The sequence below is a fragment of the Sinocyclocheilus grahami genome, unplaced genomic scaffold (assembly GCF_001515645.1).
Source record: "Sinocyclocheilus grahami isolate Dianchi unplaced genomic scaffold, SAMN03320097.WGS_v1.1 scaffold871.1, whole genome shotgun sequence".
NCBI lineage: Eukaryota > Metazoa > Chordata > Actinopteri > Cypriniformes > Cyprinidae > Sinocyclocheilus > Sinocyclocheilus grahami.
In genome coordinates, this window is record NW_015506050.1 from 115965 (window position 1) to 143009 (window position 27045).

Consider the following 27045-nt stretch of genomic DNA (forward strand, 5'->3'; position numbering starts at 1 on the left):
TGTTTGCTGTCCTCTCACTCAGCATTATGTCATTACCACTGTTATAAATGAGACAGTAGATGGCAGCAGATAATTAAGTGACTTTGGTTATTTAGGGGAATAATTGTTTATAATTTTGTAATTTTTAGATGGTTTCCCCCTTTATTTACCATTCAAGATATTATTATTATTATATAATTGTTATTAATTAATAATATGTATTCTCATTATTCGACTATAATTTATAAATGCTATTATTTTTAATAATTAATTGTATTCATATAAAATATTAATTGATTTAATTATTTTTTTAAATATTGCATTTGGTTATCGCTTCTTTTTCTCGCAATATTGCATGGTTCAGGTTCTTGTATCAAACAAACACTGCCCTTGAAGTCCCCGACAGACAGATTCAGACACCGCCGTACTCTGTCCAGACTGATATGCTGGTTTGTAGTGTCTGTCAGGTTGCGGGATGCTCCTCCTGGAATCCTTTCACAGAGCGCACAGTAAGGTGGAATGCATTGGGGACTGACGAACGAGCCAAGCCGTGTCTCCCTCCTCTGCCTGAACCAGTATATGAATGTCCAGCATGTTCATCCATTAAGCAGCATGGATGTTTTTATTGAACTCGCTATGTGGGAAAGACATTACCAAGCCCTCACCTGTAATAAGACAAACCACATGCAGATGGCTGGGATCTCCAAAAACAGCATTTCTACTGGCTCGCTTGATGGATTGGACAGTCTAGGTGAACGTTGGTCACATCAGGTCTACTGTCCGGACAGACAAGCTTGCACTTCTCAGTATGTCATATTGTGGTGTATTTGCCACCAGATTAGCAGAAATGACCAAAATCAAATCAGTAGATCTGGCAGAACAAAACTTCCTGCAGAGCATCTGAAATTTTCAGCAATCTTGTTGCTTGTTCAGTATATATTATTTTTACAAACTGAAGTATCAGACAATTGCTTTTTTATTGTGAACACATGGAATACTTTTTACCGGAATCACAGTCTTAAAGTATTTAGTGACAGACAGCTGATCTCTGGCTCACACAACAGACGATGACATTCATTGCTGTTCATATCATGTTGTGCAATCACAAGCTGGATGATTAAAAGTCAAAACTCAGCAGCGGATTCAAATGTGCCAAGAGATGACAACAAGCGGCAGGCGTTTGCCAAGCCAGTGCAGATGAAAGAGGGGATGCAATTAAAAGTTATATTTCATTTCCCCAATCTCGCTATTTGAGTGACATTCTTGATTACAATCAATGGCCGTCTTAAGCAGGGCGGTATCAAACACGCTGGGCTTTTCTTTCCACGGTTCATCTCAATGATCCATCCCTCATCATGTTCTGCCATTTGGTTCGCAGATGCCCCTGTCCGAGGAAATAGCTGCTTGTGTTGCTTCACATTGCTGAGGATTTAGTATATCAGACTGTAATCAACTGAAAACTCCTAAAGAGATCCTCGAAAGCTTTTGTTTTTTATAATGCAGGCATGTGCAGATTTTTTTTTAATGTTAGATTAAATGAACTATTTAAGTGATTGTTCATTGTTTGGATAGTTTCTTTCAGTAATTATTTAGATGCTTTTTTTTGCAGGCTAAAAGGGCAATGTTGGCTCAACCAATGGCACAACGTGAGGGCGGGACTACCTTCTGTTTATGGAAACTAGTGGAACAGAAATTATCTAATTAATATGTAAATAATTAGGGTTATTAACTTATTATTGTTAACTAAAACTGTTAAAAACTATTTTGTTGATTGTAATAAAAATAAAATAGAATGTAAATATCAGATAAAATTATTTAAACTGATCAAAAATTAAATGTTACAATGGCAACTAACTGAAATAAGATGAAGAGCTAAAATTACTAAATGTAAATAAATAAATAATTAAAACTATAATAAATGAAAATAGTGATTAAAAAACTAATACAAATGACTTAAAATAACATTTAAATGAAAACATTAATTTAACATATTTGTAAAAACTATGATAGTATATAAATAATACTAAAATAACACTGGTTTAAATTATTTTTTAATTTAAAATAATTTTTAAATTAACTAAATTTACATTTATTACTTTGAAATTCACTATTTAAACTATTCGAAAAGCTGATTGTAGAATTTGGTTTCCGTAAGACGATGGCATCACGGACTTGGGCATCAGATCTAGTTTGCGGTTTCGTCTTATGATGACCCTTCAAACAGCTTCAGGTTTTCAAATTCAACTTCCTTGTCCAGAAGTCACTGGTGGCTTTCCATGTGAATGCTGCCCATTGATTTACTGCTGTTCAAAGGGCTCTTGGTCAGCCAGCGGTCAGCAGCAGGCACAGCCATTCGGAACCCACAGAAACCTCACTTCATCCAGAGACTTCATTGAGTTCATTGATGAGATCTTAAACTCTCAATGCCAAACATTTCAGTCCCATTGGCAATACAGGGCTAGTCGTATTTAATGGCATATATTAAGTGATATTACATCCATGTGTCTTGGAAACATAAACAAAAGCAGGGGGAAATGGTAGTGGGGTAAACATGCCAAATCTCTGTGGAGGAACTGTTCCTGTGGTTGGCGATTCGTGATTGATGCCTTTTGATTACAGCAAAAATATCTGTTAATGCAAACATGGGGAACATTTTGGACTTTGCCAATGTCAATAACCCTGCCCTGGGTCAAGCCGTCCTCCAGACCTACACATCTCATTCATTTTGTCAGAGCGTGTTAAGAGAGCTACTACTCAAAATCTACTTTCCCTTCTCTGATATGACTAAATTACCCTCCATTTATGCCCAGGCTATTAAAGCAGGCATAAAAAAAGGAATTTCCCTCGTTCTTGTAAGATTGCCTGTGGTATAGTAAAAGGGAAATAGATTGTTCTGAGCAGTTTGGTTGATGTGACCTTTTGTGACCAGTTGTAGTCAGGTTGGATTTCATGTTTGTCTTGCTGATTGGAGGCATGGGCATTAGTGGGAAGCCTATTGGCCCTTTTTAAACATATAGCATTTAAAACAAGAGTTGTCTAATACCTCTTTGTAATAATTGTTGGTTGGTTGTAACTGTTCATTTTGAATGCTAAAGATGGCCTTTACATTAGTTGTATTTTGGTTGTATTTGGCAGTAGAGGCTGATGTAGATGCATTCTTATGCATCTATATAGTTCACCTAAAATTAAAATTTGCTGAAAGTTTACTCACCCTCAGGCCATCCTCGATATAACTGAGTTTCTTCATCAGAACAGGTTTGGAGAAATTTAACATTACATCACTTGCTCACCAATGGATCCTCAGCAGTGAATGGGTGCCGTCAGAATGGGAGTCCAAACAACTGATTAAAAACATCACAATAATCCATAAGTAATCCACATGACTCCAGTCCACCAATGAATGTCTTGTGAAGCAGAAAGCTGTGTTTGCAAAAAAACAAGTCCATCAATAAAACATTTTAAATTTAAACTGTCGCTTCTGGCCAAATAATACCAGTCCATAATCCATAATAATGCTTCCCCCAGTGAAAAGTCCATCCCTTGTTGTCTTCTATCATCCAAATCCACCAAAATGTCAGCATGACTACATAGAGCGTTGTTGCGCTTTGTGTGTCCCAAGTTCGAATCCAGACTCGTGGACTTTTCACAATCCCGTCCCCCCCTCTCTCTCTCTCTCTCTCTCTCTCTCTCTCTCAAGCTTTGCTTCCTGTCTACATACTGTCCTATCATAATAAAGGCAAAAATGCCCAAAATATGTCTTTAATTTTTATTACAAACATTCAGTTTGTTGATTAATTACATTACTTGTGAATTATTTTGAGATGTTTTTATCAGCTGTTTATACCCTCATTCTAACGGCACCCATTCACTGCAGAGGATTCTTTGGTGATCGAGAGCAAATGCTACATTTCTCCAAATCTGTTCCGATGAAGAAACAATCTCATCTACAGTGGTGTGAAAAAGTGTTGGCCCCCTTCCTGATTTCTTATTTTTTTGCATGTTTGTCACACTTTAATGTTTCAGATCATCAAACAAATTTAAATATTAATCTAAGATAACACAAGTGGACACAACATGCAGTTCTTAAATGAAGGTTTTTATTATTAAGGGAAAACAAAATCCAAAACTACATGGCCCTGTGTGAAGAAGTGTTTGCCCCCCTGTTAAAACTGTGGTTTATTTCACCTGAGTTCAATTTCTCTAGCCACACCCAGGCCTGATTACTGCCACACCTGTTCGCAATCAAGACATCTCTTAAATAGGACCTGCCTGACAAAGTGAAGTAGACCAAAAGATCCTCAAAAGCTAGACATCATGCCGAGATCCAAAGAAATTCAGAAACAAATGAGAAAGAAAGTAACAGGACAACTTTTTCACACCACTGTACATCTTGGATGGCCTGAGTATGAATACATTTTCATGTATATCTTTAAGCATCTTTACATGCAAACAGCATTCTCCTGTGTTTGAAATACTTGCAGTTCTCTCTTTTTTTTAAGATTCTCTGAGCATACTTACAAAAGCAAAAGGACAAGCCTGCTGTATCAACCCATTTTTATTCAGTAACACCACTCTGTTGTGGTTCCTCTTGACATTAATATTCAGTAACCTGATCCCTGGATGAAACATGCACCACACATTTATTGCACATTTTTGAGAGGGGGATATAATCACTTAACAGCCTGCTCCCTATACATCGCTTGCTCTTGCCAACAGATCGTTATTTTATATTGAGGAATTTGTGTTTGCCATGTTGCATAAATGCTTCTTTGGACCCATTACAGGTTGCTCTGATTTTGTTCCTGTTCCATATCCAGAAGGATATTCTTTGGCTTTCTTATAGGATAAATCTATATAGCTTTAAAATCAACATGAAGTCCAAATTGCCTTATATATATATATATATATATATATATATATATATATATATATATATATATATATATATACAAGACAATGACCTTAAGCACACAGCTAAAATAACGAAGGAGTGGCTTCACAACAACTCTGTGACTGTTCTTGAATGGCCCAGCCAGAGCCCTGACTTAAACTCAATTGAGCATCTCTGGAGAGACCTAAAAATGGCTGTCCACCAACGTTTACTATCCAACCTGACAGAACTGGAGAGGCTCTGCAAGGAGGAATGGCAGAGGATTCCCAAATCCAGGTGTGAAAAACTTGTTGCCTCTTTCCCAAAAAGACTCATGGCTGTATTCGATCAAAAGGGTGCTTCTACTAAATACTGAGCAAAGGGTCTGAATACTTAGGACCATGTGATATTTCAGTTTTTCTTTTTTAATAAATCTGCAAAAATGTCAACAATTCTGTGTTTTTCTGTCAATATGGGGTGCTGTGTGTACATTAATGAGGAAAAAAAATGAACTTAAATGATTTTAGCAAATGGCTGCAATATAACAAAGAGTGAAAAATTTAAGGGGGTCTGAATACTTTCCGTACCCACTGTATTTGTAGTTTTTTTTATTTTGTCTAACCATCTTTCCCACAGTTAAAGATTTCTTTAATATAGGTGACTGTAGGTAGGTCATTGTAGCTGGATGTAGGTTTTGTATGTTTTTCGAGTAGGATAGTCTTAAATGTTCATGAGGTAATCCTGAGAGGCCACTCAATGTGTAAACTGCTCTCATTGGTGTTTGGGCTCTGAGCTCATAGTGCCCCTCTGTGCTGGTAGATAAACATGTAGGGCCCTTTTGTAGGCAAACTTCAGTGGGAACCTTCGGGAAAAAATCAAGATCAGATTTGGAAAATGGGAAATGAGGGGTAAGGAGTGGTTGGGGAGAGCCAAATGTGTGTGCATGCACAGGTCACTGACTTCATTGCTCAGTGTCTGATCTCTCGCTTACATTCATGAATGAAAATAGCCCTGGATTGAGTGCCTGTCAGTACCTTTAAAAAAATATTATTGGTTAAATACTTTTTTCTGAAATTATGTGTATGCTGTAGAGTTGGTCCCTTTCAAGGTCCTACTCAGTGTCCCAAACCTGTCATATACAATAAATAGTTATAATAAAGATGTCTCTTATGTTCACTGATGCTGCATTTGTTTGATCACAAATACAGTAAAAACAGTAATAATGTGAAATATTATTACAATTTAAAATACATGTTTTCTACTGAAATATATTTTAAAAAGTAATTTATTCCTATGATTTCAAATCTAACATTTTAGCAGCTCTTACTCCAGTCTTCAGTGTCACATCATGATCCTTCAGAAATCATTCTAGTGCTGATTTGCTGCTCAAGAAACATTTCTTAATATCATCAATCTTGAAAGCAGTTGTGCTGCTGTACTGATGCATCTCTTTATTTTTTGATTAATTTAATGACTTTTGATTGATTTATTGTGTCCTTGCTTAATAGAATGATAACATGATTAATTTCTTGGAGAACATTACTGTATGTATAGCCTATAACATTAACATTTTAGGCTCTCCCAGAAAGATTTCTAGATTGAGCAGACTCAGACAGTTGTTTGTGAAATCATAACTCATAATACATTAACACATTGTACATTAGCTGATTTGTTCTGTGAACTTTTCTTATGTCGAAAACCTCTCCATACATATTTTTGTTTGCTATTCATCTTATTTCTAGCTGGTGAATCTATAATCAAGTCTTATTTTCTCTCTTTTACAGCACACACCATGTGACCCTGATATGTTAATGCTTGGCAGTGAATTTGCCATCTTAGTACCTTAGCAATTGTCCATCAAACCCCAAACCCAGCTTTAAGCTGTATTGCACATGGCATGTAGATTTTTCAGTCTTGCGTTTTGTCTCCGAATGTGTTTCTATTTTTTTTTACCCTGTCTTATCATTCTTGTACATCCACTGGTATTTTATGCAATGAAAATGATTTAATGTTTTGAACCTTTTGAATGGATTTCATTGGTTCCTCCTCTCTTCGGCTTCCTTTTTATCTCTCCTGCATGTGTCTGTACCTTAAGGTCATATGCACTCCTTTTGGTCTTAGTGGTCCCCCTCCTGTTCCTCCATCCATCCTGCTCACCCTCTAACACCCCCATCCAACATCCTTTCCTTTTTGAAATCTGTTTTTATCTTCTGTATAAATTTGAAGGTTCATGGAAGTAGCAGATCTCTTTTACAGTATTGCACTTCATGAAAGTCACTTTCCTTGGGAAAAAAATCTATCACTTTTTATTTTTTTAAATAAAAAAGAAAATATTTGAGAGTGTCCCTTCTCTATGTGTTGCCGACAATTTATAAAAATATATTAATTTGTCTTTCAACAACAGTCCAATCCAAGGTAATCCACGAGACCCTTAGGATTTGTTGTTCCAGCACATCTCATCATAAAACAGGTCTAAGTAATTAGCCATGTGCAACTACGTCAGTTGAGATATCTTTATTATTTTAGAAAGAGGAGAAGATGCAGAGTGCTCCAGGAACCATATATTGTGAGATGTCTCATGAAGGAGCACTTTGTCTATTTATGTCTTGAAGCTAATATGAGTTATTTCTCTCTCCCCTCTGGTACTCCTCTCTCCCCCTGTCTCATCATTAACAGTTCTGCTCCCATAACTCATCATAGTGATAAATGCCTCAGCCTCACCCCACCTCAGTCCAGCTTCTTCTCTCTTCTTCTGTCATTCCTTTGTTTCTGCGCACTCCATTGTCTTTCTAATTCTTACCCTTTCTCGGGTTCATACTGGTGAATTCAGCACCTGTAGGAAGATATTAATATCAAAGCCTGCCAAGCATTATCAGGATCTCCAGTTACTGCGATTGTTCAATAGAGCGTAATTTTACTCCCTTCCAAAGAAATAATGAAGAACAAGATCAAGATGATGAAAGAAAACGTCTTATATGGAGAGCTTAACAATTTAATGTGTCTTCTGGATCCTTTACAGTTCTCATTCAGCTGTGATCGGAGCTCCACAATCGATCAAACTAGGCAGCTTTGTCTAATTATATTATTTGCTGTATTTATTAGTTCTAGGTCATGATGAAAGTACTGGCTACAGTCCTGGCCACCATGTGATGTACATTGGGTTTGGTGTAAGAGCTTTATGCAGGTTTTCCCTCTTTTTAATTCAAAGATGCATCTGTGACTGAGAAGGAGGATGTTTTTGGGCTAAACGGGCAGATTGAACACAAGCTGGCCTTCCTTCGAAAGCATGTGCCTCGGGACACCAACCTGCTGCTGATTGGTCACTCCATCGGTTGCTACATCATTTTGGAGATGATGAAGAGAGACCCAGAGCTAAAGGTATAAGCAACTAGATAAGAAAGTCCATGGAACTACTATGTGACTATTAATGAAACACACATCTTACTAGTTGCTGGATATGGTCTCACTTTTAAATGAATTATTTTGAATTAATTAATTATTTTAATTGAATTTAATTATCCCCCCTGCCAAAACATAGAGATTATATTTGTGATTAATTAATTAAATGACCGATACTTGCTTAGTAAGGTATTTCTCATTGAACACTGACAGTGAATTGAAAAAGTACCCCAGTTCGTTGACCCACAACATCTTTCCTGTTTCAATGCCTTGCTTAGAGACTATCTACTGATTCTGTCTGATTCTCCACTTAAAACAGTATGAATAACGGCTACAGTACTGCTGTCTGCATAACCTCCGCAGACCACCTCAGCGATTTGCAACTTTGCCATTAGAGGACATGCCGCCAAAACATGGTCGCTGCATGAAAGTATGTAATGTGTGAAAGCAAAGCGAGACACTGCCAATCAGCAGCATAATAAGACACTTCTGTTCCCTTTCCTTGTTGTGTAAAAGGTCAGGAGATTAAATAACATGGAAAAGAACCTTGATTTTCTTTCTCCCTCTGGGGTTTTCCTGCTCTAAGATGTGCTCTTCGTCATTTTTATTTTTAAGCATTTTCTCTACCTTTTTAGTATTTCCTCTAACTAGAGGGGCATGTTTTCCTCCTGGCAAAGATAAATTGATTTTAGCTTCATTAATGGGGCCAGTGCACTTATGTACCACTTTTTGCAGTGCGATAAAAATATGTTCTGATACTTTTGGATACAATCCACATCCAAACCACTTTTAGGGATTTAGTTCAAGAACTTCAGTCGAAAAGCTGGTCCCAATCTCAATCTCACTCATCGATTTTAAGGTCCTCTTTCATAATCGGTGAACATTTTTTAATTCCAGGTCATTAAAACATTGCCAACCATGTAGACCTTTTGTATACTCGTCTGAATCTGGTCTTTTCAAATTATGGCTAGTTAAATCCCTGTACGATGTAGGCAGATATGGCATGGCTCAGAGCAAACATGCTCGAAGGAGAAAAAGATTTCCTTTTTCGTCCCAGATTGCAGGCTGCCAGGAAGCCAACCTGGCGATTATGCCTGGTAACATATGATGTGTGATAATCAGAAACTGTTACTATGGGCTCTAGATATTTATTTTGGAATGGAAGAGACCAGTCAGTTTAAATGATGGTAGGGGTTTCTTTAGTGCATTTCTGGAGGAGAATGTTTGCAGATTTCAGCCTCAGACCAGGAGCAGCATGAGGTAGGTTGGAAAACCTCCCCAAAACTAGAGGAAGAGTTTGACTGACTGCATATGGAGGTGCTCAATTGTATGTCTCTGACATGAGTCCAGTTCACAAGTCTTCCCTGATGCCTTTTGAAGTACTTGCTTGTTGTAACAAAGTGACACTGTATATGTACCAGTTGTAGAATAGACAGTCTAAAGAAAGAAATTGATTTGTCACTCAGATGTGAGGCTGCAGTAAAGACCTTTTTCCACCCGACACCTCAGCTGAGGTAGAGCTCTTTTAGGTGAGGAGGAAAATGCTTTATGCCTCCTCCTGTAGCAATCATCTTGCCATGTGCCCCGGGAAGGTGATGCCATTTCCTACATTTGTCTGCACAGATGTATAGTTTGGTTTAACAGCTGTTGGCTGAAGAACACTTTGCGTTTTATTATTAACAGATATCTGTTCCTCACCCTTATGTTGTTCTAAATCTGTATGATTTATGTTCTAATCTGTACGAGATGCATTCTATTGGAAAGCCGAAGGGATTCTTGGAGATGGTTGCTAGGAATAATGCTTAACAAGTCCCGTCATTCTCTTCAGTGGACTGATGGCACGCTCAAGTTCCCCTGACACTACAATGTGTCTTTCTTGTCCAGGACATGAGGATTTGGGTGTGTAGATTAACTTGTGGGCGAGTGTGTGTCGCTGCGTTCTGGGTGGGCCTACATTCGGGGAGCAGAGGTCACACTGACAGTACTGAATTATTGGTATGATTTCATACTTCACTCAAATAAAACATTGTTACAGTCACAGCATGAGCCAAACACAAGCATAAACATTACAGCACATAGCCCTGGCTCAGATTACCCTCACAACATCTCCAGATTTTAAAGCTCCCAGACATGACCACGGACCGTCCAGCCCATTGGACATGCAGTCACACGGTTGAGAAAACACTTACAGCGACATTTTTTGTTATTGTTCATTCTGGGACGCAAGGGGCAGTGGTTTCCCTTGACCCTCTGGAGAGTAAGGGTTATGGTGGCCTGGCATCCTGGCTTGACCTGGTGTTTTTTTATTGGTCTAAATAAAAGTGACATGGGATTTCCTAGGGGTGGGCGTTTATACCGGTAGACACGATTAACCGATTTTGGACTATCGTCTCTTTCTCGGTTACACGCTCATGACGTTTTTTTGTGATATTGACACTGGTGACAAGAATTATGAAATTTATATATCAAAAATGTTGATTATTTAAATAAAAAATAACTATACCATGATATACATCGCTCCCGTGAAATAAAATTGCTTATATCGTGATATAAGATTTTGGTCATATTGCCCACCTCTAGGAATTCCTTTATGCTTTCTCCTGGGACCTATGAGGAGCTGACCAGTCTTTTTTCCCAAAGACGCATTTGGCATTTAAGGTTAGCAGTGATGGGGCACTGTCAGCTTCAGGTGGGCCTTCCAGCAGTGTTCATTATGTCGCCACTCCACTATCGTGCCTATTCCCACTCTGGAGCCTGGCAGCAAGGCTACGTTCGAAAAGAGCAGAGCAGTGCTGACGTGAGTGGAGGCGGCCCTTGCAACACATTCCCATTGAGATATTCACTCACTGTAAGTGGTTGAGTTGAAAGAGATGTGGTCTGGACTGCCGTATGATCCATCATGCTGTCTGAAGCTCCAGTAGATCTGTGCATCATTAACATTCCTCCACTATCAGATCGCACCCTCACATCTCAGATCTGTGGAAGTCAAATTGTGACGTTTAAACTCTCTTCGCCCCTTCTCCAGATGCAGAGAACTCCTTTCCCCTTACTGACCTCAGCAGTACCAGAGAAGGAACCCTCTAGAAGTAGAAGTGTGTGTGTGTGACTGGCCGTCTGTCTCTCTGATTAAAGAGCCACTCCCAAAGACTCTGTCAGATTGTTCTGTGTTCTCTGTTACATTCCTGTGACCTCCAGGAAGAGGAACTGCTTCTTGTCAAAAGCACTACTTGCACATCAAAGATCACCTGCTCCGCACACACTCCCTCTTCTTCACCTTTCCCTCTCTCTTTCACTACCTCTTTTCCACTCTCTCTCTCTTTGTCTGACAACTGATGGGCATCAGGATAAGCAATGCAATAGCAGATGAAAAGTATTATGTGAGAGGGTTGAATGATTCCTGGAGTGGTATGTGGACTAGATGGTTTTGTATAGATTTATTAGTGGCCACTGTCATTATAACTATTACTCGTATTCATACTTAGTATTAGGGCTTAGCATTACTGCACGTGTCAAACTCGTTCATCCGAGAGTGAGTATAGGGCCTGTCCAAATACTAAAATGTAGAACACTTTGTTTTACTACCAAATTATACATAGTATCTAATTATCATTCATATTTAACTTGCACTGGAAAGGTTTCTGCAACATTTTGTGAGGTCTCGGCAAAAAGTCTCACAATTTATTTCCATTACATGATGCATGATGGGACACACACAGCCTCGAACACCACTCCAGAGTGGTATGGATAGTGTGGATTTAGTTTTGGCATTTTTAAGACTTGGGACAGTCTTGCTCACTGTTGTGTGCACGCTCTTTCAAGTGACTAAGACTGCAAGTGAGGGTTTTTGGACAGACGCATACTTTTGAAAGCTGTGCGGACATGGCTGTGCACAAGATAAAGTGGAATGTGGAAAAATAAGTATGCCTGGACCTTTAGAACTCACTAGCAACCGTACAATAAGATGCTAGCAGCTTTGAACACACTGTCAGCTGCATTGTAATGTGCTAACAGCTGCTTAGAACGCGGCAGCTAACACAGCAATGTGCTAACAATGGTTCAGAAAACATGAGCAACTGCATAGTAGAGTCTTGGCAACCACCCAGAACACCTAGCATCATGGTTTTACACCTCAAGCACCGTTCACATTTACTCCAGAAAATGTAGTTTACAGCTGAGTACTTTGTATATTGAAGAAATTTGATTATTTCTTCACGTGTAAGCAGAGCAACTCGTTTAATCTCCACTCATTTGATGGTTTGTATTGTAATTGTTACGACAGAGGGACTCTGGATTGTGAATCTCTCATCCATTTGGGGTTTGATATCTTTTCCACTGACAGCAATAGATATTTTTCAGTTCCATAAGGCCCATTCAGATGATAAATTCAGCGGCAGCAGAACTTTGCCTGTTCGCCTGTTGCCGGGGCGTGATGAAACCAGCACTCTTTCAGGATTGCAGAACTAGCTGAGTTTGAAGTTTAGTGGTTTGAAGCTGAATAGATTGCATTTGGCACTGCTGACAAAGAATTGTGCTGGCTATCACATATTTTACACAAGAGAATTGAAGATATTGCACTGTTTAGTTTCATTGAAAAATACTTGGCTGCAACTGCAAAGGATTGTAGAGACAGATGAAGCACATCCACTCTGTCTTACTCACTGAATGAGTCTAGCTGCCTTCTACTCAATGGCCAAACAGAGGCAGGTGTTTCCTGTTTCTGGAAGTCTCTCTCTCCTCTCTGTTCCCTCCTTCCCTTGTCTCTCCTATCGATTTCATAATATAGTGAGAACACAAATATGTCATTTTTCATAGTTTGATAACTCTTAAGCATTGAAATTAAGGTGTGTCATTTGTTATGATTAAAACTGCTCACATTGCTGTCATAAATATTATACGTTGCATCTCAGTAAGTCACATATTGCTCTGCTGGTCTTGTTTTTCCTAAGTGTCGGTTACTTAACCAAACTGTTAACTACTTTGACTAAAAGTAGATGGTTCAAGAGAAAGCAGAGTTTTCCTGACCTACATTCATCTCTAAAATCCATCTGTACTTGTCATCCTCAGGTTGTGAAGGCGGTGATGCTCTTCCCTACGATTGAGCGCATGGCCTGTAGCCCTCAAGGCAAGATCATGACCCCTGTGCTCTGCCGGCTGCGGTACGCCTTCTATTTGCCCATCTTCCTGCTCTCCCTCCTTCCAGAGAGGCTGAAGGTCAGCATAGTGCGTCTGGCTCTGAGGAATTTTTATGCAGTGGACACCTCCATCATCCCAGCCACCGTCAGCCTGATCAATGTAGACTGTGCAGGTGAGTAAACGTTTTACTTTGTTGTTTCAATAGAACAAGCTCCAGAAATCCATTTTAATGTGTGTTGGGTGGTGTAATTTAGTGAATAACCGATACGTTTTTTTCAGTAGTCAATTAATTCATTCATTCATTTATTTATAAAGATTTTTGTTGAAGTGTGTGTGTACGTGTATACACACACACACCCACAAACACACACAATTTATATACATTTATACCATTATATTTATTACACTTAAATGATAGCTAATAAGGTCAGATGTACACAAAAGTGCTGAATTTAAATTAATCAAATATTCTATTTTTTTAATTATTGATTCATATGTGCACTAATATTTGACTTGTGTACAGTTTACACAAAATCTGTAAATTTAAATGAACAGTTATTTTAATCAATATTTACTCAGAATTGTTTATCAAAATTAAATATTGAGAGAATGAAAATAAAATAATGGTAAATGTTTGAACTTCAAATGGTTTAAAATAGATCGTTTTTATCTACCTGGTTAGAAAAATTATTGACTGGTACAATAAATAACCAAATATTGGCTGTTTAATTGTCCTGATTCTTCCAGCCCTTGTTTGTTTGTTTATTAAATTAATTAATTAATTTGTCAGCTACTGATTATAATGTGTTTTTTGGTTTGTTCAGTGGTGATGATTTATTGTTGTCAGGATGCATCTCAGCATGTGATAATCTAGTGCAGCATCTTTAATATTCCACTAAAGTGTAACTCTCATGCAACCTTACTGTTCACCTCAGTGATGTCCCCTCACTTCTCCATTTCCAGTTTGGACTCTGCTCCAAAGACCTAATCCTTGTTTCAATGAGGTGCTGAAACCTTTCAAAAGTTCACATGCTGGCATCCCTCCAAACCCCCATTGCTCAGATGCGTTTCTCTCTCTTTTTATCGGACGATAAGAAGTATATCACCACTTCAAAGATGATTTGGCCGATTTAGTTCAGATAAAAAAGTTGAGGCCGAAGAGGGGGAAAACGCAAATAATATTTGAGTGGCAGCCAAGAGAGCATTGTCTCACATTGTTTTGAATAAAGTTTTATTTATCATAACTCGTATTTAATCTCCAGGGCTTTCGGTACATGGACTAATCATGCAGATGAAGTGTTGTGAGTAGGAGTAATTAAGAGGCCTCTCCAGCAAGCGAACGGACTGCTAACATAGTCTCTCTCTAGGTGAAAGGCTGAGTGTTTTCCCTGTCTGTTCAGGGAGGAGAGTGATGGATGGGTTGATGGCCGGAGAGTCTCTGCCAAAGAGGCCTCAGTCGAGCCCAGAGGCATTAGTGTGAGCTCCACTCTCTAGTCGCTCTGAAGAACCAGTTCTCTCGCTCGCTCGCACTTCTTTTCTCCTTTTTTCATGCTGTCAGTTCTACCTTTAGGTTCTTTTCTCTTTTTCTCTCCCTATGTTGCGGAGGGAGTTGGAGGTTTGCTCCTGACAGCGCTTGTAAGCATGCTTTTAATCATTAGCACTTCTCATGTAGTGTCAATTGGAATGGATTTAGGGTTTTTTTTGTTCATCTGAACGAAATGTTCAAATGTTCAACTTTTCCCCCTGTTCCTTATTAAATACCAACAAATGTTGAAATACTTTGCTGCGAGGAAGTTATTTATTGAATAGGCCAGGTGGTCCTGTATGTACACATGTGCATGCATGCGTTTTGTACCATTGAGTGCTGGCCCGTGACTGCGTATACGAAAAGCTGCTCTGACTCTCTGTCTTGTATTACATCCGTAATTAATGGCGAGTTGACAGACTTAATTAAGAAAGCATGTTGCTATTAGCTGGAACTTCCTGGGCACATTTAAGGATTTATTTGCTCAGAAATCCCTTTCCTTGAAACTGAGAATGTTGATATTTTGATGTTAACTGCAAGTGGAGCATGCATACAATGTCTGTCATGCAGACATCAAGGTTCTGCATCTAGGAGCATAAACGTCAATGAGGCGTGCCTGCTTGCAAATCCGTAGGGAAAGCGGCTTGTAACGGTCTCTAATATACTTTATCTTTTCAGTAGACTGCAACACTCCACACAGCTTCTGTTTTCACTCACCTAACCACTTATGCCAGTTCTCATGACATGTTTTTTATGATTGAACACTCGTGTACATTTCTATCCAGGCTTCTGTTGGCCTAATTTATGAGAACCGAGAGATTTGACCCACCATCATTGGAGACGCAGATTAAACTCCTCTGTCTTTAGTTCTTTTTGCTGTTCCGATCATAATTTGACTCACCTGGGAAAGCGGGAAAACAGAGCGTAGCGGCAAGTGGCTTCCTTTCCTGTTAGAGCGGAACAAAGTTAATGTCGACCTGATTTTGGAACCTAGAGGCTAAACTCCTGAACTTCTTATCTGCCACCTTACTTTTGAGTCATATTCACTTCCTCCTCCGGCCACCTGTTTCTGCTTGGAAAGTCGGCCAGTATGCGGAACACCTTTATATTAGTAGAATTCTAATGGAACAAAACACAAAGTTACTTGGCTGTTGATCAATTATTGTTTCTTCCTGTAGTGTTTGTTCCTCATTGACGGTCAAAACACAATGGGAACGTCTAGTGGAATGTTTTTTTTTTCAGTGTGCCTCAAAATCTTATAAGGTTTGTTCACTCAAAATTGAAAATCCTGTCATCATTTACTCACCCTCATGTTGTTCCAAACCGGTATGACTTTCTTTCTTTTGAGAAATTTCTCAGGGTGTTTTTGTCAACACAGTGTAATTTAATGTTTACCAAAACAGTTTGTTTACCAACATTCTTGTTTTTTTGTAGAATAAATAATGTAATACAGATTTGGAATGACATGAAGGTGAGTTAATGACAGAATTTTTATTTTTGGGTGAACTTCCCCTATAAGCATCTTGGCAGTAGCCATATGACATTTATGAGGTCAGACATGATAACCATAATGCTCTACCATGTTTTAAAGTGATCAATCTATTTCCTTGCAGATGTTCTTATTTTATAATCTTGAGAAAGATTCATACGGACCATTTCGCATTAACAGACAAACAAAAATACATCATCCGGCAACCATACCAAGAAGTAGTCTTAAAACAATTTAGTCACCATGTCCATGGAAGCTGTTCTAGTATTTGCCTGCACATCACCATTAGATGGAGCAGGACACAATAGAAAGATGCTGTGCTCAATGTGGTGCCAGGCATCTTTGAGATACTTACTGTAACTGTTTTACACAAACAAACAGGATCATCTTTTAAATCTTAAAATTAGCTGATCCACATAAGTCCTCTTTTGGATTGGAAATATCTATTTTTATGTACACTCGTGTAAGCTTGTTGCATCTGTTTTCAGTGCTAGAGTTAAATTGCATTGTATTTGGTTCATTTTGATTATCCTGAGATTTTCTGAAGAACTAAATGTTGTGTTATTGTCTGTTGTAATCATAGATATGATGAGGATATGATGTTTGATTTCATTATCTGTTGAAGGTTTGAAGGACTGAGGATTGTGACATCCATCATTTACTCCATTTGAAAATCATTATATGATACAATGGAGTGTCAGGATTTGATCATGTCGAAGCTGAATACATAGATTCCTGATTTTCCACACTTCGTAGAGCGCTGTGCTGCCTGATATTAAAGGTTTGTCATTTTATGACATTGTGTCCATGGGCTAGTCATTTATATTATTTTTATATTATTATTTTACTTGAGATCCAAGAACCACATCTGCAACTCTTGTGTTAGCCCAGAGGGCAGTAAAAAAAATCCCCTAAAAATGTCATTTTCTCATTGTTGCTTTTGATATATGGCTGAACGGTTGACCTTTCCTTATAATAGAGCCATGCTGAAATTGTAGTTTCTCTAGCAGTAGTTAGTACAGTAGTTATAGTTAATTTCACAACCTGGTCATCAGGTGTGATGTATCATGAAAAAAGGAAACACAAGCCACCCCAAAGGGCCGAATAGGAATATCCTGTTCATTAGGGGTATGAATGAAAAAGTGATGACAGATGATAATGCAAGGTTTGTTTATTAATGTAACTCTCCTAAATTTCTGCTCTGTGTGACTTTACTTGAGGTGCAATGGATCACGGCCACCCACCTTGTGCTCTTTTTAAAGTAACGAAAATGAAACCTGTATTGTATTTCGGTTGTTGTGACTTTCTATTACGGCATGTGTTATTGAATTGGAAGGGAGAATATAATTGTCATATTCGCTTAGCTCTTTTAAAGGCAAATAGAATAAAGAGAAGCACATTGTGATTCTGTGGTCCGTGTAAACGGAGGAGAAACTGGATAACACGCTGTACTTTCTGTGTCCATGGACTTCAGACAATTGTGCCGTCATGAACTTGAAATTGTCTTGTTTGTGTTACTAATGCAAAGTGACTGAAGGAAAGAAGTAAATAGATGGTTTTAGAACCAATAAAGGAGTGTGTGGTGTAAAAGCATAGTGGAAGAAGAAAACTTTTTGTTCCCATCTGTATCTGAACTGAACAGGATGAAACATTTAAAAGCTTTTGTTTGTTTGTAAGGCTCCTTCTGCTCCTTGAATCACTACAGTGTTTTACGGTTGTTTTTCTTTTATAAAACTATGAAGATTAGATGTTTACTGTAGTTGAACATTTGGCTCAATTATGAATTATAATTAGCTTGATCACTTTCACTGTGTATATGGTTAGTTGACATGGCAGTTTCAACAGAAATTTACTAAACTTTTTAAAACTAATATTAAATGAAAATCTTGATGTTGATGTAGAAAGTCCACATTGAACAGGTTATGTTCAAATACCCATCTTGTTTTTGTGTCTTGCCACATGGAGGCACCCATGGCAGAATGCTCACAGGAGATAATAAAATATCGCCACGTGTTTGTCTGTTTGTGTATTTGTGTGCGTTTTTTGCGCACGTATCCCTCATTTCTACCTCTCCAGTCAGTTGTTAACTAGGTGCATGTGTGAGGATGTGTAAAATTGACTGGAATGCTGTGCCCTGCCAAACCCCCCAGCCCGATACCCCCCTGGAGATAAGTGAGATAGAACAGGGGATGTCTCGCAGATCACTGCCCCAAGTCTGGCACACCCTTCTCCCTCTTTTTCCCTTACCTTCTCCTCATTCATGGGATTTTCCTCCTATATGTAGTCCTAGCGTTTGCATTACCTGCATAAAGTTTGTTATTTGAAAATGGGCTTAAATTTATACAACAATTTAATTTAAATAATCAACTCAAAATATTTTGAAGTGAACCCCTGGTAAAAAAATAAAAAAGTGTTTTTTTTGTGTTTTGTTTTGTCTCCCTCCCCCCTCTACCCCAAATCAAAGGGTTGTAACATTTATGAAATTTGGTCTGATGATTATTTGTCATACAAATAATTTCACAGGGTTGAGAAATATTATTATAAAATTCTAAATATTAAATAATGCAATTTGTTAATAATGTTTAAATTAGTTTAATTCCACTCTCCATTTGATTTTTGTAATCTGCCCACCTGAATATTAATAAAATAAAGAATACTTTTATTTATTGATTTGTTTGTTTATTTATCACAAATAATATGCAACATTTCTGTCTTAACTTATTTTCTGTATTTTCAACCATCCAGCCTTTCTTTCTTTCTTTCTTTCTTTCTTTCTTTTTCACAAATAATATGCAGTGTTTCTGTCTTATTTTATGTATTTTCAACCATCCCAGCCTTCATTAAAAATTATATGGTTACACTTTATTTTAAGCAGTTCTCACTATTAATAAACCATTAACTATGACATTTGCCTTAATAAACTCCTAATTTGCTGCTTATTAATAGTTAGTTAAGTTTAGGTATTGGGTAGTAGTTGTTAAATTTAGGTATTGGGTGGGATTAGGGATATAGAATATGGTCATGTAGAATAAATGTTTTATAAGTACTAATAAACAGCCAATATGTTATTAATAGGCATGCTAATTAGCAACTTAATAGTAAGAATTGGTCCCTATGCTAAAGTGCTACCAAATAAATCAATATCTTTAAGTTTGAGAATTTAAAAAATAAGGTGAATCAAACTCTTAAAGTACCATAAAATACCAGAAATATGTTCTTATTTAAATATATGGTATGTAAGTGAGATTTAAACTTCACGGTGATTGTAGTTATCGCAGATTAGCATGATTTGGTTGAATAACTGCAACAAGCTGATTATTTGCCTACAGTCAAAACTTAACACACACACACAGAGTCAAGTGCCCCCTCAGATTTTCGAGCTGAGATTTTTTGAGATTAAGTGAATTTTAAATGCACCTTCAAAAAAAATATTTTTTTTAAATTGCAGAATAATATTTTTTTATATTTCATACAATAGCACCGGCGTGATTAGAACATGCAGTGCAACACAGCATCAGTCACACACGATTCTGTTGAGCTTATGAATGCAATGACCAAATTAGAGGCATTCAGATGAGTCATCGCTGAAACGCCGGTGTTTAGTTCACTTGCTCGCTGACTGAATTCTGCTCTCTGGCGAATTCTCTCATCAGAAACAACAAAGTGCAGATGTTCATACGACAGCTTCAGTGATTATAATGAGAGTTGATAGTGCTTGAAAATGTTCTTTGATAATGTAAATGTTCTTTCTTTTCTTTCTGTACAATGAAAGTGTTCTAATTCACATTAAATACAAAGTCAGTCATATAAAAAATAAATAAAATGCATGACTCCCAAATGTGGTACTTACAGGTTTTTATGCGTAGTTAATAGATTACACTATTAGGCTATTTTGCCCTTTGCCCATTATAGATCAACTAAATGCAAATGCAAAATGCATTTACTCACACATATTGGAGAATCGAGATATTTCATGATGTGGGTAACGCGTTTGGGAATATTTTGAATAATAAGGAAAAAATAAATAAAACATGAGCCTATATCATTTACACAGTGCTATCGTGGCTGCTGTATGTCACATGACAAGCCACATCCCCTCGAACCCCCATATATGTATATATAAATATGTATATGATACTGTTCGTATTTAATATAAATTATAAATAGTTTCATATTAAAATGCAAAAAAGATATCAGTAATGTGTATCCCGCAACTAATATATTCATAAATTGGGGGCACAAAGTATGAAATATTCACAAACGACACAAATCATTTCAGCACACAGAATCTAAACGTGAAAACAATGACATCATTGCACACCATTAAACTGTTAGTATGAGTGTACATCCAGTAAATGTGAATGGGAACAGATGTAATCCTCATGATCTGGTTTGCTGTTTCTGTGTTTGTACGAGCGCTGCCCTTTGAGGTTGCGGCAGTGTTTCTGGGTGTGTTTAATTTTGATACTCTTCGTGTTTAGTAAACCCGCAGAGGCTGATGTCTTATGCAAATGTTTACTAAGTTATGTTTGCACTACCTGATTTATTACAGTTTTGTAACATGCTAATCTACATGTTTGTCTCTGTTGTTGTCTCTGCAGCCAACGGTATGTACATGGGAAGCCAAGAAATGAGACTGGTTGTAGAAAGAGACAACGCAACTGTACGTCAACACCTCAGCAAGGTAATGATCACACAACATTTGAACAGTAAATATGAGTGTTTGGAATAACAAACAATTCTATTAATATTTTAAAGATATCTTTTAAAGTGAACTGGTTTCTTCACGTAGGAAGGAAGAAACAATATTTGAAATGTTGTTGACAGTATGGAAATAACTGTCAATATTTATCAATTGACTTTAAACAAACTCCAAACAGTCTTGAACTGATTTGTGTCTAATACAAGAACATCTGTATCCTTCAGTGCATTACATGCGATGTTGCATTAGACTATCACTAGCTATGTTTCCATCCAAAGATGCGAATTTAACTTGTGCGCAAAACTGGAATATTGCGTTAAACATTTGCGAATAAAGCACCGTTTCCATCCAACGAGTCAAAGAGAACAAAATTTTCACTTCCTGGTAAACTGGCACTAAATATCACTAATTGTGGTACGACTCTGCTCGGTACGGCTCAGTACGGTACGGTACGGCACGACTCGGCTCGGTTTGCATTTCCACTGCAGTTCAGTACCGCTTTAGAGTGGGCGGGATTATTCACATGTCGTTATAGTTGCGCTACCTCTACTACCACGACTCCTAAAAAAAAAAAAACTTTTTCATTCCGCATCGCCCCATCAAGCTCTCGCTGGATCCGCTCCTCTGCTATCAACGGGAGGAACGTCTGTTCTTCCGCAACAGACAACAAAACTTTTTGGTTGTTAAAAAAAGGTGCGCTCGTTCAAAACCGTTGCGTCCGATCCTTCGCTGGCTGTGCTGATTTAAATCTAGCAGTTCTGTTGTATTTGTGTTGCAAGTTCAGTGACGCAGGTAGTGACGATTCTCTCCGGCCAATCCGTGATCAGCAGAGTTTACACGTCACATTTTGGTAACGGTACAGTTCACTTGGAACCCCAACAGAAGTGCCCAGGTCCGGCCCCAAGTGAAACCCCCCAAAAAAGTGACCCGTCCCGAGCCGTACCGTGCCGTACCATGCAGTGGAAAAGCGCCATAAGAAAACTAGGAGAAGCCACTGAATATAATAATTTTCATATGCTGTTTGGAAACGCAGTCTTGTAGCTGTGCGATTAATCGAAATCGTCATAAAATCGCGATTTGAGCTTGCGCGATTTCTAAATCGCTTTAGAGCACGATTTTCCGTGCCCTCGACCTCCCGCAGTATGCTATCCGAACCAATCAGAATGCAGCGCGCAACAGACCGGGCGGGGGTGCGTATTTTTTCTGCGCCCATGTTAACGGATCAGAGCGTTCACACTGCACAAGATTGCGGTCCGGCAGTGTGCTCCAGGAGCGGTGCGTCTGCAGCAGTCATGCTAAAATTGATCAAAGAAATCACGATAGGTTTTTTTTGTCCATATCGCACAGCCCTACTTGTAAGACAGTAATTATACAGAAATACTTTGATGACAGAATTTCCTCAGGCATTTCAGAATGACCAAAACAACATATAGAGATCGGTCCGCTGGTTAGTCAATTTATCCCGTCTCATAGCGCAAAGTCACATGACTTTTTCCATGCGCATGGTGGAATTTATTCGGTAAATGTGTTTCCATCGTAGTTTATGTGCATTTTTTCTTATCGGATAAAAGGTTTATCCTACTCAGTTGTGTGCATAGGTTTTTTATGCGCATTTTTACAACTTATGCGCATCTTGGCATTTCCATCCAGCATTTTTTTTATGTGATATTCCAAAATGCGCATAAAAATAGGTGGATGGAAACATAGCTACTGTCCCTATAATGCATAAGGCAAACAAGTGTGGTATCTTTAGTAATCAGTCAATGTACACATCCAGTGTCACTTCTGGAAATACATTAAAATATGCATTATATTTAACATAGATAAATATTACAATTAGGTAGGGATTCAGTGATATTAAAATTTGCTAAAAGTTCTGTAGCCATAATAAATTGCCAGTAATGCTATTTTATACTATTTTGTCTAAATAAATACAATTAAAAGACTAAAAACAGTCATTTCAAATGTTACAAGTGGATTTAGGCATCATAATGTACACTATGAAAATGCATATTTATTTTGTTTTAAAAAATTATCTTAAAGTGAGCGTTTCATGACTGCAACGGTAATCTAAATGTAAAATAGTGGAATGCACAATTAAATATGGAAAATTTACTGTTATTGATTTTTTTTTTTTAAACTCTAATAATTGCTGATAATCAATATGCTTCAGATATGTTGTGCATCCCTAAAATGTTTGATCTCATTAACTGTAATTGTTAAAAAATTCTGTTTTCAAGTACAGGTTTTTGTTCATATTTTTGGCCATTTTTCTTAGTTTGTGGCCGAAATGTTGATGCATAACTAGAAGAAGACTGTAATAAATTCAACAAATCACAGAAGTAACTTGCCAACAGCATTGTTCCCCATGCATGGGTATTTGTTTTTACAGAAACAATGAGTTGATGCAGCTTTCCTTAATTTCCTACATATTAACGGCGCTGATCAAAGAGATTTGGGAAGCCTCTAAACATGTTAGACGCAGATGAAGCCCACGCTGACTCACCCTCAGAGAGCTGATAACCAATCAAACAATATCAGATCTCAAAGAACGTTCCTCCAACCCACGCTTCGGTTGTCTCAATGGATGCATGGCAGAAGAACCATATGTACCTTTCAGTACCATGGTGTGATGCAAAGCAGAGACTGCATACATATGCAGAGGGAGGAGGACGGGGCTGCTTATGGTCTATATCTGTCATCCGTTAAATAGGTGATATCTTCACTGCTCTTAAGAGTTGCATACTCGAGACCTGCATCTTATGTTACACATAGCACCTCGACTTGAAGAAATTCCTTGAGCCTGGAAACCGGTCGAATTTTTCCCTGTCTGATCTGTGCATCCCACCCATAATTCGATGGTGGAAGGAAGCTCTTCCATTTCTCTAACAACCATTGTCTGTATGGGTGTCAAAGTATGTGGCATTCTTTGGTATCGGCTTCGCAGTCCGTCTAGCTTGCCAATAGCGATGCTAGAATCATTTTCTTCCGAAAAAGCTGAAGGTGAAGACAGGAGGTCATATGTTTAAACCCCTCTCAGCCTTAAACCACATGCATCTGACTCCTCTATTAGATTTATGGGCTGTGGTGAAATCGATCAGGCCGACAGATGTAGAACCCATCACGATTAACTGGTACAGTCGGCAAAGGCCAAACATTATGCAGTTTGTCATAGAAATCATGCAAAGCAGTTGACAAGAGAATTTGATCTTTCTATTGTGTACGGCTCTCGAGGTCTCACCAAAAAATAGCCTTTAGAAATCTGCACGGGTGGTTTTTCCTTTCACATTGATGTTATTGGCACCGTTCAGCCGAGGTTACGGCAGCCTGACTGAAGGAAAAACCCTTCAAGTGTCCACACTGGTGTCCGAGGGGATGTGGTGGACGTAGTGTATTTAATGTCAATCTTTCTTAAATTTTGTGTTATTGAAACACAATCTTGATTGTTTTCCCATTTGGATCCTCTGTGAAGTTCTCAGTGTGCCTCGCCTTTGTTAAAGACTTTCTATATGATTTATTAAGTTATTCTGCTTTATAGATTTATGGCACATGATGAATTTTATCTGCCAAAGATGTGACTGATTATATCTTGACTAGAGCTGTCAATTTATTGCCTTAATTAGTACAAATAATAATATATGACCCTGGACCACAAAACCAGTCATAAGTCGCTTGGGTATATTTGTAGCAATAGCCAAAAATACATTGTATGGGTCAAAATTATACATTTTTCTTTTATGCCAAAAATCATTAGGATATTAAGTAAAGATCATGTTCCATGAAGATATTTAGTAAATTTCCTACCGTAAATATATTAAAACTTCATTTTTGATTAGTAATATGCATTGCTAAGGACTTCATTTGGACAACTTTAAAGGCAATTTTCTCAATTTTTTTTATATTTTTTTGCACCTTCAGATTCCAGTTTTTCAAATAGTTGTATCTCAGCCAAATATTGTCCTATCCTAACAAACCATACATCAATGAAAAGCTTATTTAGTCAGCCTTCGGATGATGTATATGTAAATCTCAATTTAGAAAAATGTACCCTTATGACTGTGGTCCAGGGTCACATATAAAAACTCTCAAGTCCCCTGATTAAAAAAAGTATCTTTTATATTGGGGCTTTTCTCAACAGAGATTGATTTATGCAATTATTTGTGATTAGTGTATAATGTAATTCATTCCAATAAATGTTTTAATTGACATCCATAGTTTAAACTCTTTTTCAAAAAGAAAAAAAGTTTTAGAGCTTCAAATTATGACATCATTCATAATTTGATACTTCTAGTTACTTCTGACATCTTGAGGTGTGCTGAGGAACATGAAGGAGCAGTGGTGGTCTAAATTCCTATGTAAATCAAATGGGAGGGCTGCTACTTTTGTTATTCTAACATCACAGATCGTGCCTTTAAAATGAAAGATGAGGTTTTTATCAAGCAGTGACATACAGGTACTAGCTCTCGCTTAAGTGGCTGTCAGAAAAACAGAAAAGCCTTTCGATATATTTATTGTTTTAGTTCTGCTCTTGTTATGATACATGGACATAGTGGTGAATCCCACATACAGCATGAGAACAAATTTAAATCATGTTAATGTCTTAATCTGCTCTGCTGATTTTGTTTTCTTCTGTCAGCTTATTTTTTACTATGGAGCCACGGATCACTGGTGCCCTGTGCAGTATTACCACGATATCAGAAAAGACTTCCCTGAAGGGGACATTCGTCTGTGTGAGAGGGGCATCCGGCATGCATTTGTCCTGGATGCAGGGGAGGAAATGGCTAACATGACGGCAGAGTGGATCTTTGATGATTGAGGACGCTCTGACTGCCAGATTAACATTGTATTCCTCTTTAACCTCTACCAGCCAAATATTCTAACTGAGCCCCCTGTGTGAGTTTTTTAATGCGACCAATTTTTTAGGATGTATTACCTATTTCCATGGCAAAGCATCAAGCTTGTCACAAAACACTTCACAAAGGTGAAGGTGCTGTATGACTGATGTATTGGTGGCATTTTATTTTTCAAATATTCATGATTGTAAAATATCTGGTATTTTGATTCTCAAATATGTGTAAGTAAATGTACAGTGGGTACGGAAAGTATTCAGACCCCCTTAAATTTTTCTTCGGATGATGTATATGTAAATCTCAATTTAGAAAAATGTACCCTTATGACTGTGGTCCAGGGTCACATATAAAAACTCTCAAGTCCCCTGATTAAAAAAATTATCTTTTATATTGGGGCTTTTCTCAACAGATATTGATTTATGCAATTATTTGTGATTAGTGTATAATGTAATTCATTCCAATAAATGTTTTAATTGACATCCATAGTTTAAACTCTTTTTCACAAAGAAAAAAAAGTTTTAGAGCTTCAAATTATGACGTCATTCATAATTTGATACTTCTAGTTACTTCTGACATCTTGAGGTGTGCTGAGGAACATGAAGGAGCAGTGGTGGTCTAAGTTCCTATGTAAATCAAATGGGAGGGCTGCTACTTTTGTTATTCTAACATCACAGATCGTGCCTTTAAAATGAAAGATGAGGTTTTTATCAAGCAGTGACATACAGGTACTAGCTCTCGCTGAAGTGGCTGTCAGAAAAACAGAAAAGCCTTTCGATATATTTATTGTTTTAGTTCTGCTCTTGTTATGATACATGGACATAGTGGTGAATCCCACATACAGCATGAGAACAAATTTAAATCATGTTAATGTCTTAATCTGCTCTGCTGATTTTGTTTTCTTCTGTCAGCTTATTTTTTACTATGGAGCCACGGATCACTGGTGCCCTGTGCAGTATTACCACGATATCAGAAAAGACTTCCCTGAAGGGGACATTCGTCTGTGTGAGAGGGGCATCCGGCATGCATTTGTCCTGGATGCAGGGGAGGAAATGGCTAACATGACGGCAGAGTGGATCTTTGATGATTGAGGACGCTCTG

The 27045-nt window shown here is 37.8% G+C and overlaps 1 protein-coding gene across 1 annotated transcript in view; it reads left to right on the forward strand.

Moving 5' to 3' along the window:
• Positions 1-26069, forward strand: part of LOC107563373 (lipid droplet-associated hydrolase) — a 40525-nt gene extending 14456 nt beyond the window's left edge. Inside the window, exons 4-7 of the mRNA XM_016248231.1 lie at positions 8058-8227; positions 13313-13553; positions 20997-21079; positions 25734-26069. Coding sequence (XP_016103717.1) covers positions 8058-8227; positions 13313-13553; positions 20997-21079; positions 25734-25913 — 674 coding nt within the window. The 3' untranslated portion in view covers positions 25914-26069. The remainder of the gene's footprint in view (positions 1-8057; positions 8228-13312; positions 13554-20996; positions 21080-25733) is intronic.
• The last annotated feature ends 976 nt before the right edge of the window (positions 26070-27045 follow it).